At 36.8% G+C, this 21,658-nt stretch overlaps 1 protein-coding gene across 3 annotated transcripts in view; it reads right to left on the bottom strand.

Moving 5' to 3' along the window:
* Positions 1-21,658, bottom strand: part of TSHR (thyroid stimulating hormone receptor) — a 163,399-nt gene that overhangs the window by 82,713 nt on the left and 59,028 nt on the right. The window contains exon 3 of one of the 3 annotated variants that reach the window (XM_082619937.1): positions 859-974. The exons of the other annotated variants lie outside the window; for them this stretch is intronic. Coding sequence (XP_082476063.1) covers positions 859-974 — 116 coding nt within the window. The remainder of the gene's footprint in view (positions 1-858; positions 975-21,658) is intronic. 3 annotated transcript variants of the gene reach the window in all.

The following is a 21,658-nucleotide window of genomic DNA, read 5'->3' as shown; positions in this document are numbered from 1 at the left end:
GATTAATATCAGGGATGTAGACCCAGAAGAATCACGCAGTCAAATAGTTGGGACTCTTTACATATAGGCCGTATGTTTAAGTATGAACAAATTTTAATCTGTACTAAGTTGTGTTTTCTGTTTTTGGTGGTAGGGTAGGATTTCAGTCAGGGCTGCTGCTGAATTATTTACAAACAGTACAAAAATACCAGGTGATGCCTGCAGCACAAGGTGTGAAACTGCAACACCCAGATTCCAGAGGCACCTATGAGTCATCATTCTGGGACAGACAGTTTCCATTTGGGCTTTAATTTTTGTTATCTGAGACTTAGAAACCCAAGCAATGGCCTGAGAGATCTGGCTTATGGAAATTGTCCAGCTTACGTCATCTGGGAGAGAATTTTCTATTTATGATGCTTGGTTTCCAGATTAAAAAATACATATTTAATTTAGTTTTATTTCATTTGGGATACTTATTGTATTGAAATATTTTCACAAGTATAATTTGTGTCCAGTTAAGATGCACAAACCTTAAATGTCTACTTAGCTACTTAAGGGTATACCAGTGTGTCAACAAAAAAATTAATCAATAGTCAGTCTAAGAATGAAATGGAAATTTTTATTTGAGCCAGTCTAAGGATTATAACCCAGGACACAGTCTCTCAGAGAGCTTTGAGAACTGCTCTGAAGAGGTAAAGGGGAAGGCCAGTATACATTGGATTTTGGTGAATGGGGTATATACAATCAAACACACATCTCAGTAGAAATTTGTTGCTAGTCACAAGGAACAGACGTCTTAGTTAATGGTTTAGTGCTTTTCTAAGTATGGGAAGATGCAAGAATCCAGGTTTATAAAAAATTTCCCCTGAAAATATTTACCTGAAGGTCTGTTCTGCCAGTTTTCCCAGAGTACAGAGTGCCTCATCCTGATCTTCACCATGAATTCCTTTCAAGGTATATTGCAGGTCAGCGACTGCAGTGGCTAATGTGTAGACCTGGGTAGTGGACAACATTCTTTATTTTATAATCTCTTCCCTTTCGGTCTTAATTTCAACCAAGGTTTGGGAGGCATTTCATGAGCAATTTATCCCATGGTGCTAGGAATGCTCATCCCCAGGTCAGGTGAGGATTTCATTGATAGGCCATTCAGTGTGCTGTTACTGAAGTAGGCCCTGTTAACAGTAGCCAAAATCCTCTGGACTGCCTGTCTTACTAGTCTGTCATGGTCCAGGAAATGGTTCCCTCTTGTTGCTTCTCCTCATAATTAGAGTTACACTATTACAACAATTGATCTTATAGAATTATAAATTTGATCAATTAGGTTTCAAGGCGCTTAATCATCATTAATTTTATCTGAGTCTCAGTCACACATTTGGTAATATAAGAAACAATAATCTTGTACAATTAGGCAGAATACAAGGAATATGACTAGTAATATTAGTAGGTCATCAGTTAAGTATTTAAGCTAAGAACTTCCACTGGGTGTGGGCCAGTATCTCCTCAGGTTGTGTGAATAGTCTGTTCCACACCAATCGTTATCTTTAAGGGAAATGATACACTGGCATTGTACATACAGCTCACAGAGATGTCTGCACATACAGGGGAGTAGTGAGTCACTGTGACTCATTCTAGGATTGAGAAAGGAATGTTATCTTCCGAGGAGTTACACGGCTGGCGCCAGAAGGAGAAAATTGATCTTTAGGGCTGAGCAGTTATTTCTGCTGTTGGGGAGGTCTGGTTAACATATAATGCAGACACACAATGTGCACTAGAGGGGAGGGGGGAGGCCAAAGGGCAGAGAAAAAATTTATGTTTAAATTTTTCTTGTCTTGCTTTAAAATATGAATTTGTATTTCATCCAGTATAGGTAGGTATACTTACACTTTACATATATGAACACATACATCCATGTGATGAGGACCTGGATCAAAATATAGAATATCTCCATCATCTGAGAAAGTTCCTTTGTGCCCCTTTCCAATCAGTAACCCCATCCCTCTCAGAAGATAACCACAGATTGCTCTTTTTGTTAACTTCACATAAATGTAATCATACATTAGCCACCCTTTTCTGTCTGGCTTCTTTTGTTCAACTTAATGGTTTTGAGATTCACCCATGTTGTTGCCTGTATCAGTCGTTCCTTTTTATTGCTAACTATGAATACACATCATTTGTTTATTCATTCTCTAATTGATATTTTTCCAATTGGGGCTATTATGGTTAAAGCTTCTATGAACATCTGTGTGCAAACTTTTTATGGGCATATATAATCATTGCTCTTAGGTAAATACCTAGGAGTGGGATTTATGAATCATAAGTAAATATATACTTAATTATAACAAAAACTGCTGGTTTCCAAAGTGACTGTACCATGTTCCCTCTTACCAGTGATGGATGGGAGTTCCAGTTAACTCCGCATCCTCACCAACACCTGGTATTATCTGTCTTTAAAATTTTAGCCAGACTGGTAGATGTGTATGTAAATACCAATTGGTATTTACCAATACCTCATGATTGGTATTTTTAACTGCTAAAGGATTTGGAGATATGCACAGTCATGTAAAAAAAGTATATTTGTAAACCCAAGTGTGAAGGTTAATTTTGTGTGTCAACTTGACAGGGCCATAGAGTGCCCAGATATTTGGTTAAACATTATTCTGGTTGTGTCTGTGAGGGTATTTCTGGATGAGGTAAACATTTGAATGAGTAGGCTGAGTAAAGTAGATTTCCCTCCCCATTGTGGATGGACCTCATCCAATTCATTGAAGGCTTGAATAGAAAAAAAAAAGGCTGTATAAGAGAGAAAATTCTTTCTCTCTGCCTGCCTATCTTCCAGCTGGGACACTGGTCTTTTCCTGCCTTTGGACTCAGACTTAACTGGAACTTACATAGAGTCTCTCCTGATTCTCAGGTCTTTGGACTCGGACTGGAAATATATTGTCAGCTCTCCTGTGTTTCCAGCTTTCCAACTGCAGGTCTTAGACTTCCCAGCCTCCATTACCATGTGAGCCAATGCCTTATTGTAAAAAATCCTTCTCTCTCTGCCTATGTCTCTGTATATAGAATATATATGTATGTATTCTGTTTCTTTGGAGAATCCAGACTAGTACAATAAGGATGTAAATTGAAAATGATAAATATCTATATAACTCTGAGCCAGGCACTATGAAAGTACATTACATTTATTACTTCATCATCATAACAGCCGTGTGAGTTATGTAATATTATTATCCCTATTTTACAGATGACGATCTGAGATACAGGAAGGTTAAATAACTTGCTAAGAGCCACACAGCTGTTCAGTAGGAGAGCAGGGTTTTAATCACAGGTAAAAAGACATCAGATTCTTCAGTATACACTACTGCTTGCTGTTTTACAAAATATGAAATGTAGATGATAATAATAATACCTACCTCATAGGGTTGCCATGAAGATTTAATAAATTATTGTTAGAAGCACCTAAAACAATGTCTGGCACATAGTGGTTGAACACTAGATGAGTTTTTTTTTTAAAGAAATAAAAACATACAAATCTGTTTGCCAATTTATTAATCAATGATGAGAAATACAACTGTCACATGGACCAGAGTAGTCATGATGCCAAGCCCATTTTTTCTTGTGGGCAGACTATTGTAGGGAACCAAGACAGATTCAGGAGATTGCTTGTAGAGCATGAAATCCATCAAAAGAAGGAGATGAACTCATTTTTTTAATGCTCTCAGGCTAAGAGAGCCTAACATCACCACTTCTTACAAGGAATGACCTTGTCTGTGGGATCACAGCACTTTGCATTCACTGGTTTAAGTTTCATTTGTCTTGGACATTGACTAGACAGGAATTTCCACAATTCTCATGTGTGACTCCACTTTCTCTCTGCGTTTATGGCTGATAAATTCTCTGCCAGATGGATATTTTCTTCAACTAGATTGCATGAGGTTGTTCTATTTCCTTTAAGAGATTTTATATATCTCTATTATGATCCATTATGTGTTACTTTAAAAATTTCCTCTATTTCATTTGTTTCTAATTTACTAGGGAGCATTATAGTGCAGCCTCAATGTTTTTGGGAATATTTTATTACAGAGCCTTGGACTACAGTTTACTTTGTGTGGTAGTCGTACTTGGTATGTAAATAAAAGAAAAAATGTAAACGGTTCCCTTTAACACTTCCTCAACCCTCATGGAGCATTTTAGGCTTTGAGGAGCACTGTTTAAAACCTATATATTTGTCTAAACCTTGTTATTTTATGGATGAATAATATGAGGAAAGGTGGAGTGACTTAAGTTCTTATAATAAAGTAATAGCAGTCCTGCAAGCATTCCACTATAAAGTATATATACATATGGTGTTCTGAAACTACATAACCATAGGTTCTTTCCTTTGTTGTGAAGGTGTGACCCAGAGGCACTTCAGGAATCAACACATATTTAGTACTACACATATGTTGAGTGCTTACCATGTTCCAGGCACCATGCATGGTGAGGGGAATGCGATGATAAACAACTCAGATGGACATCCTGCCTTCATGAAGCTGAGACCAGTGGAGGAGCTAGACATTAAAAAACCTATTTAATACAGTTAACTTACTATATTATTATAAATGTGTTAACGCTATGACGGAAGAGCCCAGATCTGTGCAAGTGCATAAGAAGTCCTCTCCAAAGAACTGATTTAAGCTGAAACCTGAAGGCTATAATTTATAACAGAATCTGAAGGATTAAAAGTGTCAGTGAAAGAAGCAGGGTGATGGACTGGGAGTCAAGGCTTTTTGAACCTTAACCAAAGAAGGGTGATAATATTATCCACTCTTCTCACTTAGTTATTATGAGGAGAAATGAAAAGTGAATTATATATCACACAATACTGAATGAATGTCAGGAATTATAATGCATGAGGTCTTATATAAAATGATGCCCATAAACATAGCTGGCCTCCAGTTTGTACTCCAGATAAAAGCACTTGGTGAACCCTTGCCATCTGTCCAGTGTTCGAAAAGTAGCTTTCCTTAAAAATGGCAATGCAGGCTTTGGCAGACGGTAACATTAACATTTTTTTCTGGTAGTCACGTGCACATTGGCAGTTCATTAAGTTCATCATCTCTCATTAAAATTTCAAAGTACTGTCAGTGAATTTTACCCAGGGAGAAAAGACTATTGGCTTAGGAAACTTTCAAACCAGTCAGGACAATGAGTGAAACATCAAAGAGTTAGTATGCATAGATTAATCATATATATATTCTATTCAGAAATGTTAAATACCAGGGTCAAATATTTTTGAAGGAGATGTGTGTGTGTGTACCTGTGTGTGTATGTTTTTGTTCTTGCTGTTGTTGTTAGGGAGAAGAAAAATAATTTTATTTAACAAATGATCAAAAAGCAAGTTCTTCTCATTCCTAATTTGCATTTCAGGTGTTAATTTTTTGAATGAGTTAATTTTCTTTTCTGTGCTTGCGTCTTAAGTGTTATACACTGATTTCAAACCATAGTCTTCCTCCCTACCACTTCTGCTGCTCTTCATACATTTATGTAGATCCAAATTTCCATTTGGTATTGTTTTTTCCTGCCTAAAGAACTTCCTTTAACATGTTATTCTTCTTATTGTTGTTAGTGCAGGTCTGCTAGCAAAGACTTTGCTCAACTTTTGTTTATCAGAAAAAGTCTTTATTTTGCTTTCAATATGGAAAGATATTTTCACTGGGCCGGAAATTATAGGTTAACAGCTTTTTCTTTCTTTCAGTACTTAAAGATGTCATTCTGTTGCATTCCAACCTGTGGAGTTTCTGACAAGAACTCTGTGTATTTATTTTTTTCTATGGCTGTTTTTAAGATATTCTCTTTATCACTGATTTTCAGCAATTTGATTATGATGTGCCCTGGTGTAGCTTTCTTTCTGTTTATTCTTCTTCTGCTTCATTAGAGCTTCTTGGACTTGTGGGTGTAGAGTTTTTATCAGATTTGGAAGAGTTTGGGTCATTACTGCCTCAAAATTTTCTTTTGTTCCCTTTCTCTCTCATCTCCTTTTGGAACTCCAATTACATGTGTATTAAAGACTTGATTTTGTCTTACAGGTCATTGATGCACTCTTCATTTTTTTAAATATCTTTTTTCCCCTCTGTACTCAATTTTGGATATTTTCTATTGCTAAGTCTTCAAAGTCTTAATATTTTTCATTTTGTAGTGTTTAATGCCATTAAGCCCATCTAGTTAATTTTTCATTTTATGTATTTTTAACCATAGAATTCCATTTGGGTCTTCTCCATATCTTCCATTTCTCTCATTATGGTCATGTTTTCTTTTCTTGAGTTTCTTTAGAAGACTTATAACAGAAATTTTGTGTCATTGCCTGTTAATTCCATCATCTCTGTCATTATGGGTCTGTTGTTATCAACTGAGTTTCTCTTTGTTATGGATCATTTTTCCTGTCCTTTTAAAAAAAAATTCCTATTGCTTAGAGAGATAAGATAATGTGGAAACTGTTACTGAAGGGAAAGAAAGATTTACTGATGTCCACTGTGGTAGTAAAAAGATGGCCACAAATTTTCCTCCCCTTGAATTTGGGCTAGCCTTTGTTGCTTGACCAAAGAATGTGGTAGAAGTAGTGTTCTTGCATTTTGTGGTTAGATTAGAAGATGTCTTGAAGCTTCTACATGGGTGTCTTTGAATATTCTCCTAGAGGGCCCTGAACTGTCATGAAAGAAGTCTGACTACCCTGAAATGAAGAGTGTAGGAGCTCCAGTCACAGTCCCACCTGAGACCAGCATTCAGCCATCCCCACGAAGCAGCAGACATGTGAAGGAACATACCTTGGGCTCTCCAGCGACACCCATTTGTCACACGAATACCATTAAGTGAACTCTGATGATGCCATGAGAATGATTCAGCTATATCTTATCCTACCCTGATTATAATTTAGATTATATAATTCCTGATTTTAATTTAGATATAATAAAATGGTTGTTTTAAACCTCTAATTTTTTATGCAATAATAGATAACTAAAATACCCAGTCAAATATTGTGCTATGAATTTTACATATATCACATATTGCTAAGAGTAGCCACATCTTATCATAATAAACCTCACCAAGCTGAGATAAATGTAATAGGATTGATTTAATAAGCACCTGCAGAATGACAGAAGTTAAGCTTCATGTCTACTGTTCTCTTTCCCTCTATTATTTCTATCCTGGTTGCAAAGTTACTTGAAAACTTGGGTAATAACAGAGTTTAATAACCTGTAAAGAGGCAAACTAGAAATGATTCTTCTCCATGTAGCATTGTTAGTGTTTATTTTACCACCTGTGTTCCATCAGTACAATGGGGGAGAGAGTTTAACTGCCTTTTGACTGGGCTGGCCAATCTCAACTCTGCTAATAACTGTCTCTGTGACTTTAGTTGAATTTTAAACTCTCTGAGCCTCAATTTTTTTTCATGTGTGGAGAACAGTATCTCTTCTCATTAACTCACAGGGTTATAATGACCACCAGGTAAAACAATCTAACTGAAGTTAAATGAAAATTTTATGATTGTGATTATAATAGTATTAATAGGTATTATAATTAACTTCTTATCTCATAATATTTGCCCTCCCAATTATTAGGGATAAAGAAGTGGTTTGAAGAGAACAGAGGTCTCTCATTTTCAAACTGAAATTGATTCTGATTGAGGGAATAGTGAAAGGTAGAGGTTGAAATTAGTTCAAAAATAACTTAAGGCCCCATGTGACCTAGGCTCACTGCAATGTCATTTTCAAAGAAATACTGTTAAGTTAGTAAAAGGAAGTCCTGTCTTTACTTGTGGGAGTTAGTGTTAAAGGGGAACCGTTCTTTTTTTTATTTGAACTATAGCTGATTTACAATGTTGTGGCAATCTCTGCTGTACAGCACACTGACTCAGTGATACACACACACACATATATATATAGACACTCTCTTTTTGATATTCTTTTCCATTATGGTTTATCCCAAGAGATTGGATAGTTTCCTGTGCTATACAGTAGGACCTTGTTGTTTATCCATCCTAAATGTAATAGTTTGCATCTACCAGCCCCAAACTCCCAGTCCATCCCTCTCCCTCCCCCACTCCCCTTTGGCAACTGCAAATCTGTTCTCTGTGTTTGTGAGTCTGTTTCTGTTTTGTAGATTAGTTCATTTGTGCCATATTTCAGATTCCACGTATAAGTGATATCATATGGTATTTGTCTTTCTCTTTCTGAGTTAATTCACTTCGTATGACAATCTCTAGTTGCATCCATGTTGCTGCAAATGGCATTATTTCATTCTTTTTAATGACTGAGTAGTATTTCATTGTATATATGTACCACATCTTCTTTATCCATTCATCCATTGATGAACATTTAGGTTGTTTCCATGTTTTGGCTATTGGGAATAGGGTTACTATGAGCATATGGGTACATGTATCTTTTTGAATTATAGTTTTGTCCATGTATATGCCCAGGAGTGGGACTGTTGGATCATATGGTAATTCTATTTTTAGTTTTCTGAGGAACCTCCATACTGTTCTCCATAGTGGCTGCACCAACTTACATTCCCACCAAGAGTGCAGGAGCGTTCAAAGGGGACTCATTCTTTTTTTTTTTTTCTTTTTAACATCTTTATTGGAGTATAATTGGTTTACAATGGTGTGTTAGTTTCTGCTTTATAACAAAGTGAATCAGTTATACATATACATATGTTCCCATATCTCTTCGTTCTTGAGTCTCCCTCCCTCCCACCCTCCCTATCCCACCTCTCTAGGTGGTCACAAAGCACCGAGCTGATCTCCAAAGGGGAATCATTCTTAATCCTCACAACACATTTTTAAAAGTCCTTCCTTTGCTTCTCCCTTCTTTCAAGCCCACTCCTGATGAATCTCCAAAATTCTCTATAAAGTGTCTTTCCCCCCTCCTTTTTCTACTTCATTCCTTCCCCAAAGTGTTGGGTTATACAAACTGACCAAGCCTTACTGGTTATTTGTGCCTCATTTTTATTTTATTTTATTTTATTTAAATTAATTTATTAATTTATTTAGGCTGTTTTGGGTCTTAGTGGTGGCACATGGGATCTTCATGGCAGCATGCGGACCTCTTAGTTGTGGCATGCAGACTCTTAGCTGTGGCATGCTTGTGGGATCTAGTTCCCCGACCAGGGATCAAACCTGAGCCCCCTGCATTGGGAGTGTGGATTCTTATCCACTGGACCACGAGGGACTTCCTATCTGCCTCATTTTTAGATGCTATCTTACTCCACACATTTTCCTGATTTTGTTCCACAAATTATACAAGAAAATGGTTCACAAGGAGCTTTCCTCGGTGGGGAAGGAGGGGGGCACAAGCTAATAAATATTGTCCTCACTCCAAACAATTTTATTTAAAAAATAACATTAAGATGCTTTCTTACCACAGTTTAAAAATCAATTACTTTTTTATAAGGCTACAAACACTCAGTTCTCCATATCATGAGATTCTTTTGGGGTAAGCTTTTCTAATAGCCATTTTATGAAATCATTTCAACTGGATGATAAAACGAGTTGCCTCAAAATGGCCAAACACTAATTTTCCCCTCATGAAGTAATTTACAAGGTTTCATTATTATTTCAACCTTAGGGATAAGCTTTATGTATTACTACTGTATCTGATATCCCATTAAGCAGACTGGAATTTGTGTGTGCACAGGAGAAGGTGCTATTAACATTGTCAAGACATCAACACATCTTGGAATAGATTTTTATTGTTTTAGAAAGAATCACTGGATTTTCCTGTCTTAGTCCATGTTGCCCAGAAGCAGACCCTCAGGCAAGGATTCGTGTGCAAGTGATTTATTAGGGAAGTATTCCTAGGGGAAACTGTAGAGGGACAGAGGGAAGCAGGACAGGAAAGAGTGAGAAGTGTGTGTGTGTGTGTGTGTGTGTGTGTGTGTGTGAACTGTGAGAGTGAAGGTGTGATTTCAGGCAGAGTCCCAGCCTCAGCGGGGTCCCACAGAGAGCTCTGGAGTATAGATCATGCCTTAGAGTTGGTCCTCACTCAAAGAAAAAGTGTGGCTTTCATAGTCCTACTTCAGTCCATTATAAACTCCTCAAATCAGCTCCAGGCATTCCTCTAAAGAGCAAGCATGATTTGCTAGAAGCAAAAACACACAGAAGTTGGGGAAGGGGTCCACTGAAACAATAAAGGGATCTAAATTGATATGGATGGAGCACCACAGTCTGCTATTTCCCTTCTTAGTTATGTATAGGTAAGTAATACCTATACAGGAACGAACGAATACCTATACAGGAACGAACAGGAATGAATACTGAGTTTAATAGGTGCCTGCTCCTGGGCTAAGTGCTTTATGTTACATAAAACCTTTATGTAACATAAAGCCTTATATAAGCCTTACAACACCCCTGTGATATAAATAGTATTAATTTCCATTTTACAAGTAGAGAAACTGAGGTTCAGTGAGGTTAACTGACTTGCTCAAGGTTACACAACAAATGAATTGGCAAGGATTAGAACCCAGGACCTTTGAAGCCAGAGGTGAAGCCATCCTGGGAGAAAGGTAAGAGAAGCCCATTTTGGGGGTTGATGAAGCTCTCTATTCCATTACTTTTTTTGCTTGAAGGGCTGATCACTGAAGAAGATATGAGAAAGTTTGTACCAGGATCAAGGTCTCCTGGGAAGTAAAGCTTTTACCCCTTCCCTCCTGAGCTGAGATGTAGCTAGAACCTCACCAAAGGACTAAGATGGTTCTCAGTGTGATTTATTGAAAGGAAAAGACACCCAGGGGACCCCTTGATGGAACTTACCTGAGTGGTAGGGCAATCTAGACTTCTGACCTAGACTCTGCATGAGTTTAAATAGTTATGGAGCTAATAGTGATTCTGTGCAGGGTGGACCTGTGGCTGGGTCATCCCTCTTAATCTGATCATTATGGAAATAATTTATCTAGAAGTTGCATAAAAAGAACATGAGAAATGTTTAAAAGGTAATACTAGGTAAAAAATAAAGAGTCACAAAAGAGTGCATGCATTATAAACTGTTTTACATCGATTGCACAAAAAAACTTCTAAATAGATGGTCAACAAAATATTAGAAGTTCTCAGGGAGTGGGATTAGAGATATTTAAAATTTTCTTTTTGTAATCCGTACTTTCTAATTTGTCTACAGAAAACAGGTATTTCACTTGTAATGAAAGAAAAGTTATTAACCATTTTAAAAAGTGTGGTTAGGTGGAGCAGGGTTGGATCATTTTTACTCATAGCTATGAGCATGCTCTGTAGTTGTAGAAGAGTCATTTTTTCATTAAAAGGTCAAAGGCATGGGGGTTGGGGGTTGAGCATAGTGGAAAGAAGGAAGTATTGGTTCTTTCAACCCAGTACAGTAGCCATAACTTCCCCCCATAGAGTACAGCTGCAATGCCCAACACAATTGTCATAGTCACATGTGACTCCCAAGCCCTTGAAATGCAGCTTGTATGAACTGTGGGTGTAAAATACACACTGGATTTTGAAGACTTAATAAGAAAAAAAGTAAAACATTTATAATATCTTATTCTGACTATATGTAAAAATTATAAATTTTGAATATACTAATTTAATTAAACATACAATTGACACTGATTTCACCTATTTCTCTTTACTTAGTTTAATGTGACAACTAGAAAATTTGAAATTATGTATGTGGTTTGCATTATATTTCTCTTGGACAGCACCAGATAAAGAGTAAGCCCAGCCTTAATATTCTATGTTTCTTTCTGAACCACAAAAGATTTTTAGGAAATTGTTCTAAATACATGAGATACTAAAACATAATTGAAAGGGAATAAACCAAATGATGCAGATTTAAAAAAAAAACTTTTAGGAACTCTGGGAGTGGTTATGCCAAGGAGTACTTCCCAGAACTTCTGCTGCCAGTGTCCTTGTCCCCACAGTGAGCCACAGCCACCCCCCACCTCTGCAGGATACCCTCCAACACTAGCAGACCATGTGAAGGTGACGTTGGGACCTGGAGAGAAGAAGTACAGGAGGAAGATGATACTTTTGCTACCTCGCAGGAACCCCGGGAACTATGCGAACAAAAAAGAGAAAGGGAAATTTCTTCCAGCAGCCTCAGAAGCAGCGGATTAAAGCTCCACAAGCAACCTGATGTGCCCTGCCTCTGTGGAATACCTGAATAGACAACAAATCATCCCAAATTGAGGAGGTGGAATTGGGAGCAAGATAGATTATTTTTTCCCTTTTCCTCTTTTTCCATGTGGATGAAAGGCTCTTGGTGCTCCAACCAGGAGTCAGTGCTGTGCCTCTGAGGCGGGAGAGCCAACTTCAGGACACTGGTCCACAAGAGACCTCCTAGCTCCACATAATATCAAACGGCGAAAATCTCCCAGATATCTCCATCTCAACACCAAGACCCAGCTTCACTCAACGACCAGCAAGCTACAGTGCTGGATACCCTATGCCAAAAAACTAGCAGGAAAGGAACACAGCCCCATCCATTAGCAGAGAGGCTGCCTAAAATCATAATAAGGCCACAGACACCGCAAAACACACCATCAGACGTGGAACTGCCCACCAGAAAGACAAGCTCCAGCCTCATCCACCAGAACACAGGCCCTAGTCCCCTCCACCAAGAAACCTACAGAACCCACTGAACCAACCTTAGCCACTGGGGACAGACACCAAAAACAATGGGAACTACAAACCTGCAGCCTGAGAAAAGGAGACCCCAAACACAGTAAGATAAGCAAAATGAGAAGACAGAAAAACACACAGCAGATGAAGGAGCAAGGTAAAAACCCACCAGACCTAACAAATGAAGAGGAAATAGGCAGTCTACCTGAAAAACAATTCAGAAAAATGATAGTAAAGATGATCCAAAATCTTGGAAATAGAATAGACAAAATGCAAGAAACATTTAACAAGGCCCTAGAAGAACTAAAGAGGAAACAAGCAATGATGAACAACACAATAAATGAAATTAAAAATACTCTAGAAGAGATCAATAGCAGAATAACTGAGGCAGAAGAACGGATAAGTGACCTGGAAGATAAAATAGTGGAAATTACTACTGCAGAGCAGAATAAAGACAAAAGAATGAAAAGAACAGAGGACACTCTCAGAGACCTCTGGGACAGCATTAAATGCACCAACATTCGAATTATAGGGGTCCCAGAAGAAGAAGAGAAAAAGGAAGGGACTGAGAAAATACTTGAAGAGATTAGAGTTGAAAACTTCCCTCATATGGCAATGGAAACAGTTAATCAAGCACAGAGAGTCCCATACAGGATAAATCCAAGGGGAAACACGACAAGACACATATTAATCAAACTATCAAAAATTAAATACAAAGAAAATATATTAAAAGCAGCAAGGGAAAAACTACAAAAAACACACAAGGAAATCCCCATAAGGTTAACAGCTGATCTTTCAGCAGAAACTCTACAAGCCAGAAGAGAGTGGCAGGACATATTTAAAGTGATGAAGGAGAAAAACCTACAACCAAGATTACTCTACCCAGCAAGGATCTCATTTAGATTTGATGGAGAAATTAAAACCTTTACAGACAAGCAGAAGCTGAGAGAGTTCAACACCACCAAACCAGCTTTACAACAAATGCTAAAGGAACTTCTCTAGGCAAGAAACACAAGAGAGGGCTTCCCTGGTGGTGCAGTGGTTGAGAGTCCGCCTGTCGATGCAGGGGACACGGGTTTGTGCCCCAGTCTGAGAAGATCCCACCTGCCACGGAGTGGCTGGGGCCATGAGCTGTGGCTGTTGAGCCGGCGCGTCCAGAGCCTGTGCTCTGCAACGGGAGAGGCCACAACAGTGAGAGGCCCATGTACAGCAAAGAACAAAAACAAAAACAAACAAACAAACAAAAAAACACAAGAGAAGGAAAAGACCCACAATAACAAACCCAAAACAATTAAGAAAATGGGAATAGGAACATACATATCAATAATCACCTTAAATGTAAACAGATTAAATGCTCCCACCAAAAGACACAGACTGGCTGAATGGATACAAATACAAGACCCATACACATGCTGTCTACGAGAGACCCACTTCAGACCTAGGGACACATACAGACAGAAAGGGAGGGGACGGAAAAAGATATTCCATGCAAATGGAAATCAGAAGAAAGCTGGAGTAGCAATTCTCATATCAGAAAAAGTAGACCTTAAAATAAAGACTATTACAAGAGACAAAGAAGGACACTACATAATGATGAAGGAATCGATCCAAGAAGAAGATATAACAATTGTAAATATTTATGCACCCAACATAGGAGCACCTCAATACATAAGGCAAATACTAACAGCCATAAAAGGGGAAAGCAACAGTAACACAATCATAGTAGGGGAATTTAACACCTCACTTTCACCAATGGACAGATCATCCAAAATGAAAATAAATAAGGAATCACAAGCTTTAAATGATACATTAAACAAAATGGACTTAATTGATATTTATAAGACATTCTATCCAAATACAACAGAATACACATTTTTCTCAAGTGCTCATGGAACATTCTCCAGGATAGATCATATCTGGGGTCACAAATCTAGCCTTGATAAATTTAAGAAAATTGAAACTGTATCAAGTATCTTTTCCGACCACAACGCTATGAGACTAGATATAATTACAGGAAAAGATCTGTAAAAAATACAAACACATGGAGGCTAAAAAATACATTATTTAATAATGAAGTGATCTCTGAGGAAATCAAAGGGGAAATCAAAAAATACCTAGAAACAAATGACAATGGAGACACGATGACCCAAAACCTATGGGATGCAGCAAAAGCAGTTCTAAGAGGGAAGTTTATAGCAATACAATCCGACCTTAAGAAACAGGAAACATCTCAAATAAACAACCCAACCTTACACCTAAAGCAATTAGAGAAAGAAGAACAAAAAGTCCCCAATGTTAGCACAAGGAAAGAAATCATAAAGATCAGATCAGAAATAAATGAAAAAGAAATGAATGGAACAATAGCAAAGATCAATAAAAAAAGGCTGGTTCTTTGAGAAGATAAACAAAATTGATAAACCATTAGCCAGACTCATCAAGAAAAAAAGGAAGAAGACTTAAATCAATAGAATTAGAAATGAAAAAGGAGAAGTAACACTGACACTGCAGAAATACAAAGGACCATGAGAGATCACTGCAAGCAACGCTATGCCAATAAAATGGACAACCTGGAAGAAATGGACAAATTCTTAGAAATGCACAACCTTCCAAGACTGAACCAGGAAGAAATAGAAAATACGAACAGACCAATCACAAGCATTGAAATTGAAACTGTGATTAAAAATCTTCCAACAAACAAAAGCCCAGGACCAGATGGCTTCACAGGCAAATTCTGTCAAGCATTTAGAGAAGAGCTAACACCTATCCTTCTCAAAGTCTTCCAAAATATAGCAGAGGGAGAAACACTCCCAAACTCATTCTATGAGGCCACCCTCACACTGACACCACAACCAGACAAAGATGTCACAAAGAAAGAAAACTACAGGCCAATATCACTGATGAACATAGATGCAAAAATCCTCAATAAAATAACTAGCAAACAGAATCCAACAGCACATTAAAAGGATCATACACCATGATCAAGTGGGGTTTACTGCAGGAATGCAAGGATTCTTCAATATATGCAAATCAATCAATGTGATACACCATATTAACAAATTGAAGGAGAAAAACCATATGGTCATCTCAATAGAAGCAGAGAAAGCTTTTGACAAAATTCAACACCCATTTATGATGAAAACCCTGCAGAAGGTAGGCATAGAGGGAACTTTCCTCAACATAATAAAGGCCATATATGATAAACCCACAGACAACATCGTCCTCAATGGTGAAAAACTGAAGGCATTTCCACTAAGATCAGGAACAAGACTATGTTGCCCACTCTCACCACTCTTATGCAACATAGTTTTGGAAGTTTTAGCCAGAGAAATAGGGAAGAAAAAGAAATGAAAGGAATCCAAATTGGAAAAGAATAAGTAAAGCTGTCACTGTTTGCAGATGACATGATACTCTACATAGAGAATCCTAAAGTTGCTACCAGAAAACTACTAGAGCTAATCAATGAATTTGGTAAAGTAGCAGGATATAAAATTAATGCACAGAAATCTCTGGCCTTCCTATACACTAATGATGAAAAATCTGAAAGTGAAATTAAGAAAACACTCCCATTACCATTGCAACAAAAAGAATAAAATATCTAGGAATAAACCTACCTAAGGAGACAAAAGACCTGTATGCAGAAAATTATAAGACACTGATGAAAGAAATTAAAGATGATACAAACAGATGGAGAGATATACGATGTTCTAGGATAGGAAGAATCAACATTGTGAAAATGACTCTACTACCCAAAGCAATCTACAGATTCAATGCAATCCCTATCAAACTACCAATGGCATTCTTTACAGAACTAGAACAAAAAATTTCACAATTTGTATGGAACCACAAAAAACCCCGAATAACCAAAGCAATCTTGAGAACGAAAAATGGAGCTGGAGGAATCAGGCTCCCTGACTTCAGACTATACTACAAAGCTACAGTAATCAAGACAGTATGGTACTGGCACAAAAACAGAAATATAGATCAATATATAGATAGAAAGCCCAGAGATAAACCCATGCACATATGGTCACCTTATCTTTGATAAAGGAGGCAAGAATATACAGTGGAGAAAAGACAGTCTCTTCAATAAGTGGTGCTGGGAAAACTGGACAGGTACATGTCAAAGTATGAAATTAGAACACTCCCTAACACCATACACAAAAATAAACTCAAAATGGATTAAAGACCTAAATGTAAGGCCAGACACTATAAAACTCTTAGAGGAAAACATAGGCAGAACACTCTATGACATAAATCACGGCAAGATCCTTTTTGACCCACCTCCTAGAGAAATGGAAATAAAAACAAAAATAAACACATGGGACCTAATGAATCTTAAAAGTTTTTGCACAGCAAAGGAAACCATAAACAAGACCAAAGACAACCCTCATAATGGGAGAAAATATTTGCAACTGAAGCAACTGACAAAGGATTAATCTCCAAAATTTATAAGCAGCTCATGCAGCTCAATAACAAAAAAACAAAAAACCCAATCCAAACATGGGCAGAAGACCTAAAGAGACATTTCTCCAAAGGAGAAATACAGATTGCCAACACATGAAAGAGTGCTCAACACCATTAATCATTAGAGAAATGCAAGTCAAAACTACAATGAGATATCATCTCACACCAGAATGGCCATCATCAAAAAATCTAGAAACAATAAATGCTGGAGAGGGTGTGGAGAAAATGGAACACTCTTGCACTGTTGGTGGGAATGTTAATTGATACAGCCACTATGGAGAAAAGTATGGAGGGTCCTTAAAAAATTAAAAATAGAACTACCATATGACCCAGCAATCCCATTACTGGGCATATACCCTGAGAAAACCATAATTCAGAAAGAGACATGTACCACAATGTTCATTGCAGTGCTGTTTACAATAGCCAGGACGTGGAAGCAACCTAAGTGTCCATCGACAGATGAATGGATAAAGAAGATGTGGCACATATATGCAATGGACTATTACTCAGCCATAAAAAGAAACGAAATTGAGTAATTTGTAGTGAGGTAGATGGACCTAGAGTCTGTCATACAGAGTGAAGTAAGTCATAAAGAGAAAAATAAATACCGCATGCTAACACAAATATATGGAATCTAAGAAAAAAAAAAGATCATGAAGAACCTAAGGTTAAGACGGGAATAAAGACACAGACCTACTAGAGCATGTACTTGAGCATATGGGGAGGGGGAAGGATAAGCTGTGACCAAGTGAGAGAGTGGTATGGACATATGTACACTACCAAACATAAAATAGATAGCTAGTGGGAAGTAGCCACATAGCACAGGGAGATCAGCTAGGTGGTTTATGACCACCTAGAGGGGTGGGATAGGGAGAGTGGGAGGGAGGGAGATGCAGGAGGGAAGAGATATGGGAACATATGTATATGTATAACTGATTCACTTTGTTATAAAGCAGGAACTAACACACCATTGTAAAGCAATTATACTCCAATAAAGGTGTTAAAAAATTAATTAATTAAAAAGAAAAAAAAGAAATCACCAGAGATGCATGGAATACCGGATGCCCAAAGATGCACATTAAAAAAAAAATTAAATTTTATCTAACTAAAACAAACAAACAAAAAAAACTTTTAAGATCTGAGACCAGATACCCTACTGGTGTTCAATAGTAGCAAAGTGTAAATAAATGTGGAACAATGTAGATAGAATTGCCCTTAAAATATATTTATTTCTCCAAATTGAAGCTTAATGTTTTTTCCCAACCAACACACTTTACATTTTTACCATAACTCAAATTATTACTCAAGTAAAAATAAGTTTGTTTTTTTTTTTACATCTTTATTGGAGTATAATTGCTTAACAATGGTGTGTTAGTTTATGCTTTATAACTAAATTAATCAGTTATACATATACATATGTTCCCATATCCCCTCCCTCTTGCATCTCCCACCCACCCTCCCTATCCCACCCCTCCAGGCGGTCACAAAGCACCGAGCTGATCTCCCTGTGCTATGCGGCTGCTTCCCACTAGCTATCTACCTTACGTTTGGTAAAAAATAAGTTTTGAAAAACAGTATTCATCAAAATATTAATGTAGATACTCAGAGCCAATGCCCACTTTGCCTCTTATGGTTGTAGTTCCTCCAAAGGTATGACTCTAGAGACCTAAACTGCATAACCTAAACTGGTGACTTGATGCCAAGAGCAGGGTGGAGGGAACCCATGCTCTTCCAAGTATAATGCTGTATATGTCACTGGCAGGTCAGCTTTCCATCTCCCCTGTCCCCTGTTGGAAAAGTATAGACAGGTTTTCTAAGATCGAGGGCTTATGCAGGGCATACCTGGATATTCAAATCTATGGAAGAAAAATCTAGAGATTTCCTGATTGTTTTATTCATCATGGCAATCAGTCAGAGCTTCTTGGTTCCCAATACTCTTCAGCTTTCACAGACAGGTCTGAAGTTTTATGGTGCTATAATTTTATATGAAAAGGGCAGCAAAACATGATGTGTACCCCTGAAAAATCTCCAGTGTAATAATGGAAAAATGTCATGAGCAAAAGATCATATTTGCTCCATGTGTATTTTATACAGAAATCATTTCCTATTGACAATTCTCTTGATTAAAATAAAAAAGACAAGAAAGTCATATTCACCTTTCCTCCTGACAATCCTCTCAATTGAAAAAACAATAAAAATGAAACCACATGATTTTTGATTATGAATGAAATAGTCTAAGTGGATGGGAAATCCAAATGCATCAGTATCTGGGAGGTCATATTCAGATAATTCCATTCAGAATGATTAAAAACACTTTTCAGTGAAGTCCTTTTTTGAGTGATGCCTTCGGATATGGAAAAACTGGTTTCATAAAACAAAAGGTCCTTGGTAAAAAGAATTTAACATTTATCTCTCGTCATGATTTTTAAATAGTGCTTCTATGTGTTTTAATTCACTGAAAGAGAAAAGGATTAACACCAAAATATTTTACCTCGTATTATAATTAAAGTAGAATTTACTTTCAGTAAAATTCAGAGAAAGGATTTTAGATTTTTAAAGAAAATATATTTTGATGTGATGACTTGGAACTCAATCCCTGAGGTGAAAAATGAATTTAACCAAAAGAAATACGATTTGTTTTTTCTTGAAATTAAGTGAAGGATCAGTTTGCTCTGGTCTTTTAGCCAAGAGACGAGGAAAAAAATGAACTCAGTCTATTCTGTTTAGATATCAGAGAGCAGGCAATTGAAAGTTCACTGTGAAAGTAATTTTTTTCCTTCAAGGGCTCTTGAAGGTTCAAACTGGAACATCAATAACCTTGTTTTGCAGAGTTTGCATCAGCCATTCTTAAATGCCCTCTTTGCTGTGATAAATATGTTCTAGTAATTGTAGGTAATAAGTTTCTAGAGTCTATCAGCACAATTCCTTAAACATCAGGGTCTGCTCATTACGACAAAATAGGCTTTATACAGGACTCTCACTGAACCCAACATAATTCCCAGCATATCCATCCCATACTGTAGTCCAAAGTGCAGTGTTAAGTAAGTACACAATATAAAATTATTTGGAGGATGGTTTTAGTGAATTATTTTTATAGTGCTGAGGCTTGGAAATTCCAGACAATATTGGGCAGTCTCAACAAACCGTGTAACAGAAAACTGGCAAGGATGCAGAGTCCCTGGTATATTTTTTTAAAGAAAGGCCAAGTTATTATTTCACCTTCCCTTCTTTAGAAAAATGTCAAATGTTTCGTTCAACTCATAGGCCATCAGGTAGGCCAACTTAGAACAGTTTCCCGGAATAGCCATACTCATTTCTACCACTTAGTATAGAAAGTTTGTATCTCCATGAAAGAAGCATAAAGAGACTTTGACTGATTTGGGTTTTTCCTCATTAACACATTTTAAAGCCTAAAATCATATCACATATATTTTAATTTATTTTCTCTCCATCATAATTATAAATAACTACTATTCATAGAATTCTGCTATATCCTAGGCTCTGTACTCATACTGTGATGTGTATTTTCTCATTTAATCTTTACAGTGGTATGGGAGGTGTACCATGATGATCTTTATCTTATAGATTAGGAAATTGAAAATTAGAGGGGTTAAGTAATTCGTCCAAGGACCTTGTTCAAGGACTACAAGACTACACACACATACACACAAATCTTAACCTCTTTTCATATTGCTTCTCTGAATATATTTCATATTTAATGACAGCCATGACTATTCATGACTATATGTCAGAAGGCTATAAATAGGCAGCAAATGGTGTGGTTGCAGAACTTTAATAATTCAAGTCAGAATAGTTCTTTTTTTTCTCCCTTCTTCCATGTCTCCCTCCTTACTCCTTTTCTTCCTTCACTCTTCTGCCACATGGTCTGCCTCCTATGGTTTGAAATATAATTGAGATGCTAATACATATAATCCTTAAAAGTAAATCATAGGAGAGTTTGAGAAAATTGAGTAAAATAAGATGAAGAGGAAATAGGTACTCATAATTTTAAAAAATTCCTCAAACATTCCTATAGAAAAATGAATGCTTTCTCAAAAATATGGAAATAAAGTTTTAAGTAGAAAAAGTGAGTGGGATAACTCTGGGGAAGTTACAATGAACCTTTGATATGGTTTTTAATTTCTTTAAGTTTATTGGATAATTCAGACTTTCTATTTCTTCTTGTGTCGGTTTTGGTAAGTTGAATTTTTTTCTGGAAACTTGTCCATTTTATCTAAATTCCAATATTTAGGAACATAAAGTTGTTAATAATACCTTTAAATGATATAATAATTTAAAAAATATCTGTAAGCTCTGTAATGATATATCCTATTTCATTTCTTATTCTTTTTTCTTGAGGAGCTTCACCTGGGGTTTATCAATTTTATTCATCTTTTTAAACAATCAACTCTGGTTTGTTTTTTGTTTTTGTTTAATTGGGGTATAGTTATTTTCAATGTTGTGTTAGTTTCTACTGTACAGCAAACTTTGGGTTTTTAAAAAATCTTTTCTATTAAAAATTTTAAAGTTGTCTTCTAATTCATTATCTGAATTTCCTGTGCATCCATTTCTATTGCTGTTATTTCTCTTGGTTTTTTTATTAAG

This window comes from Mesoplodon mirus (genome assembly GCF_964341445.2).
Source record: "Mesoplodon mirus genome assembly, chromosome: 4".
Lineage (NCBI taxonomy): Eukaryota > Metazoa > Chordata > Mammalia > Artiodactyla > Ziphiidae > Mesoplodon > Mesoplodon mirus.
This window is presented reverse-complemented; position numbering and strand designations above follow the sequence as displayed.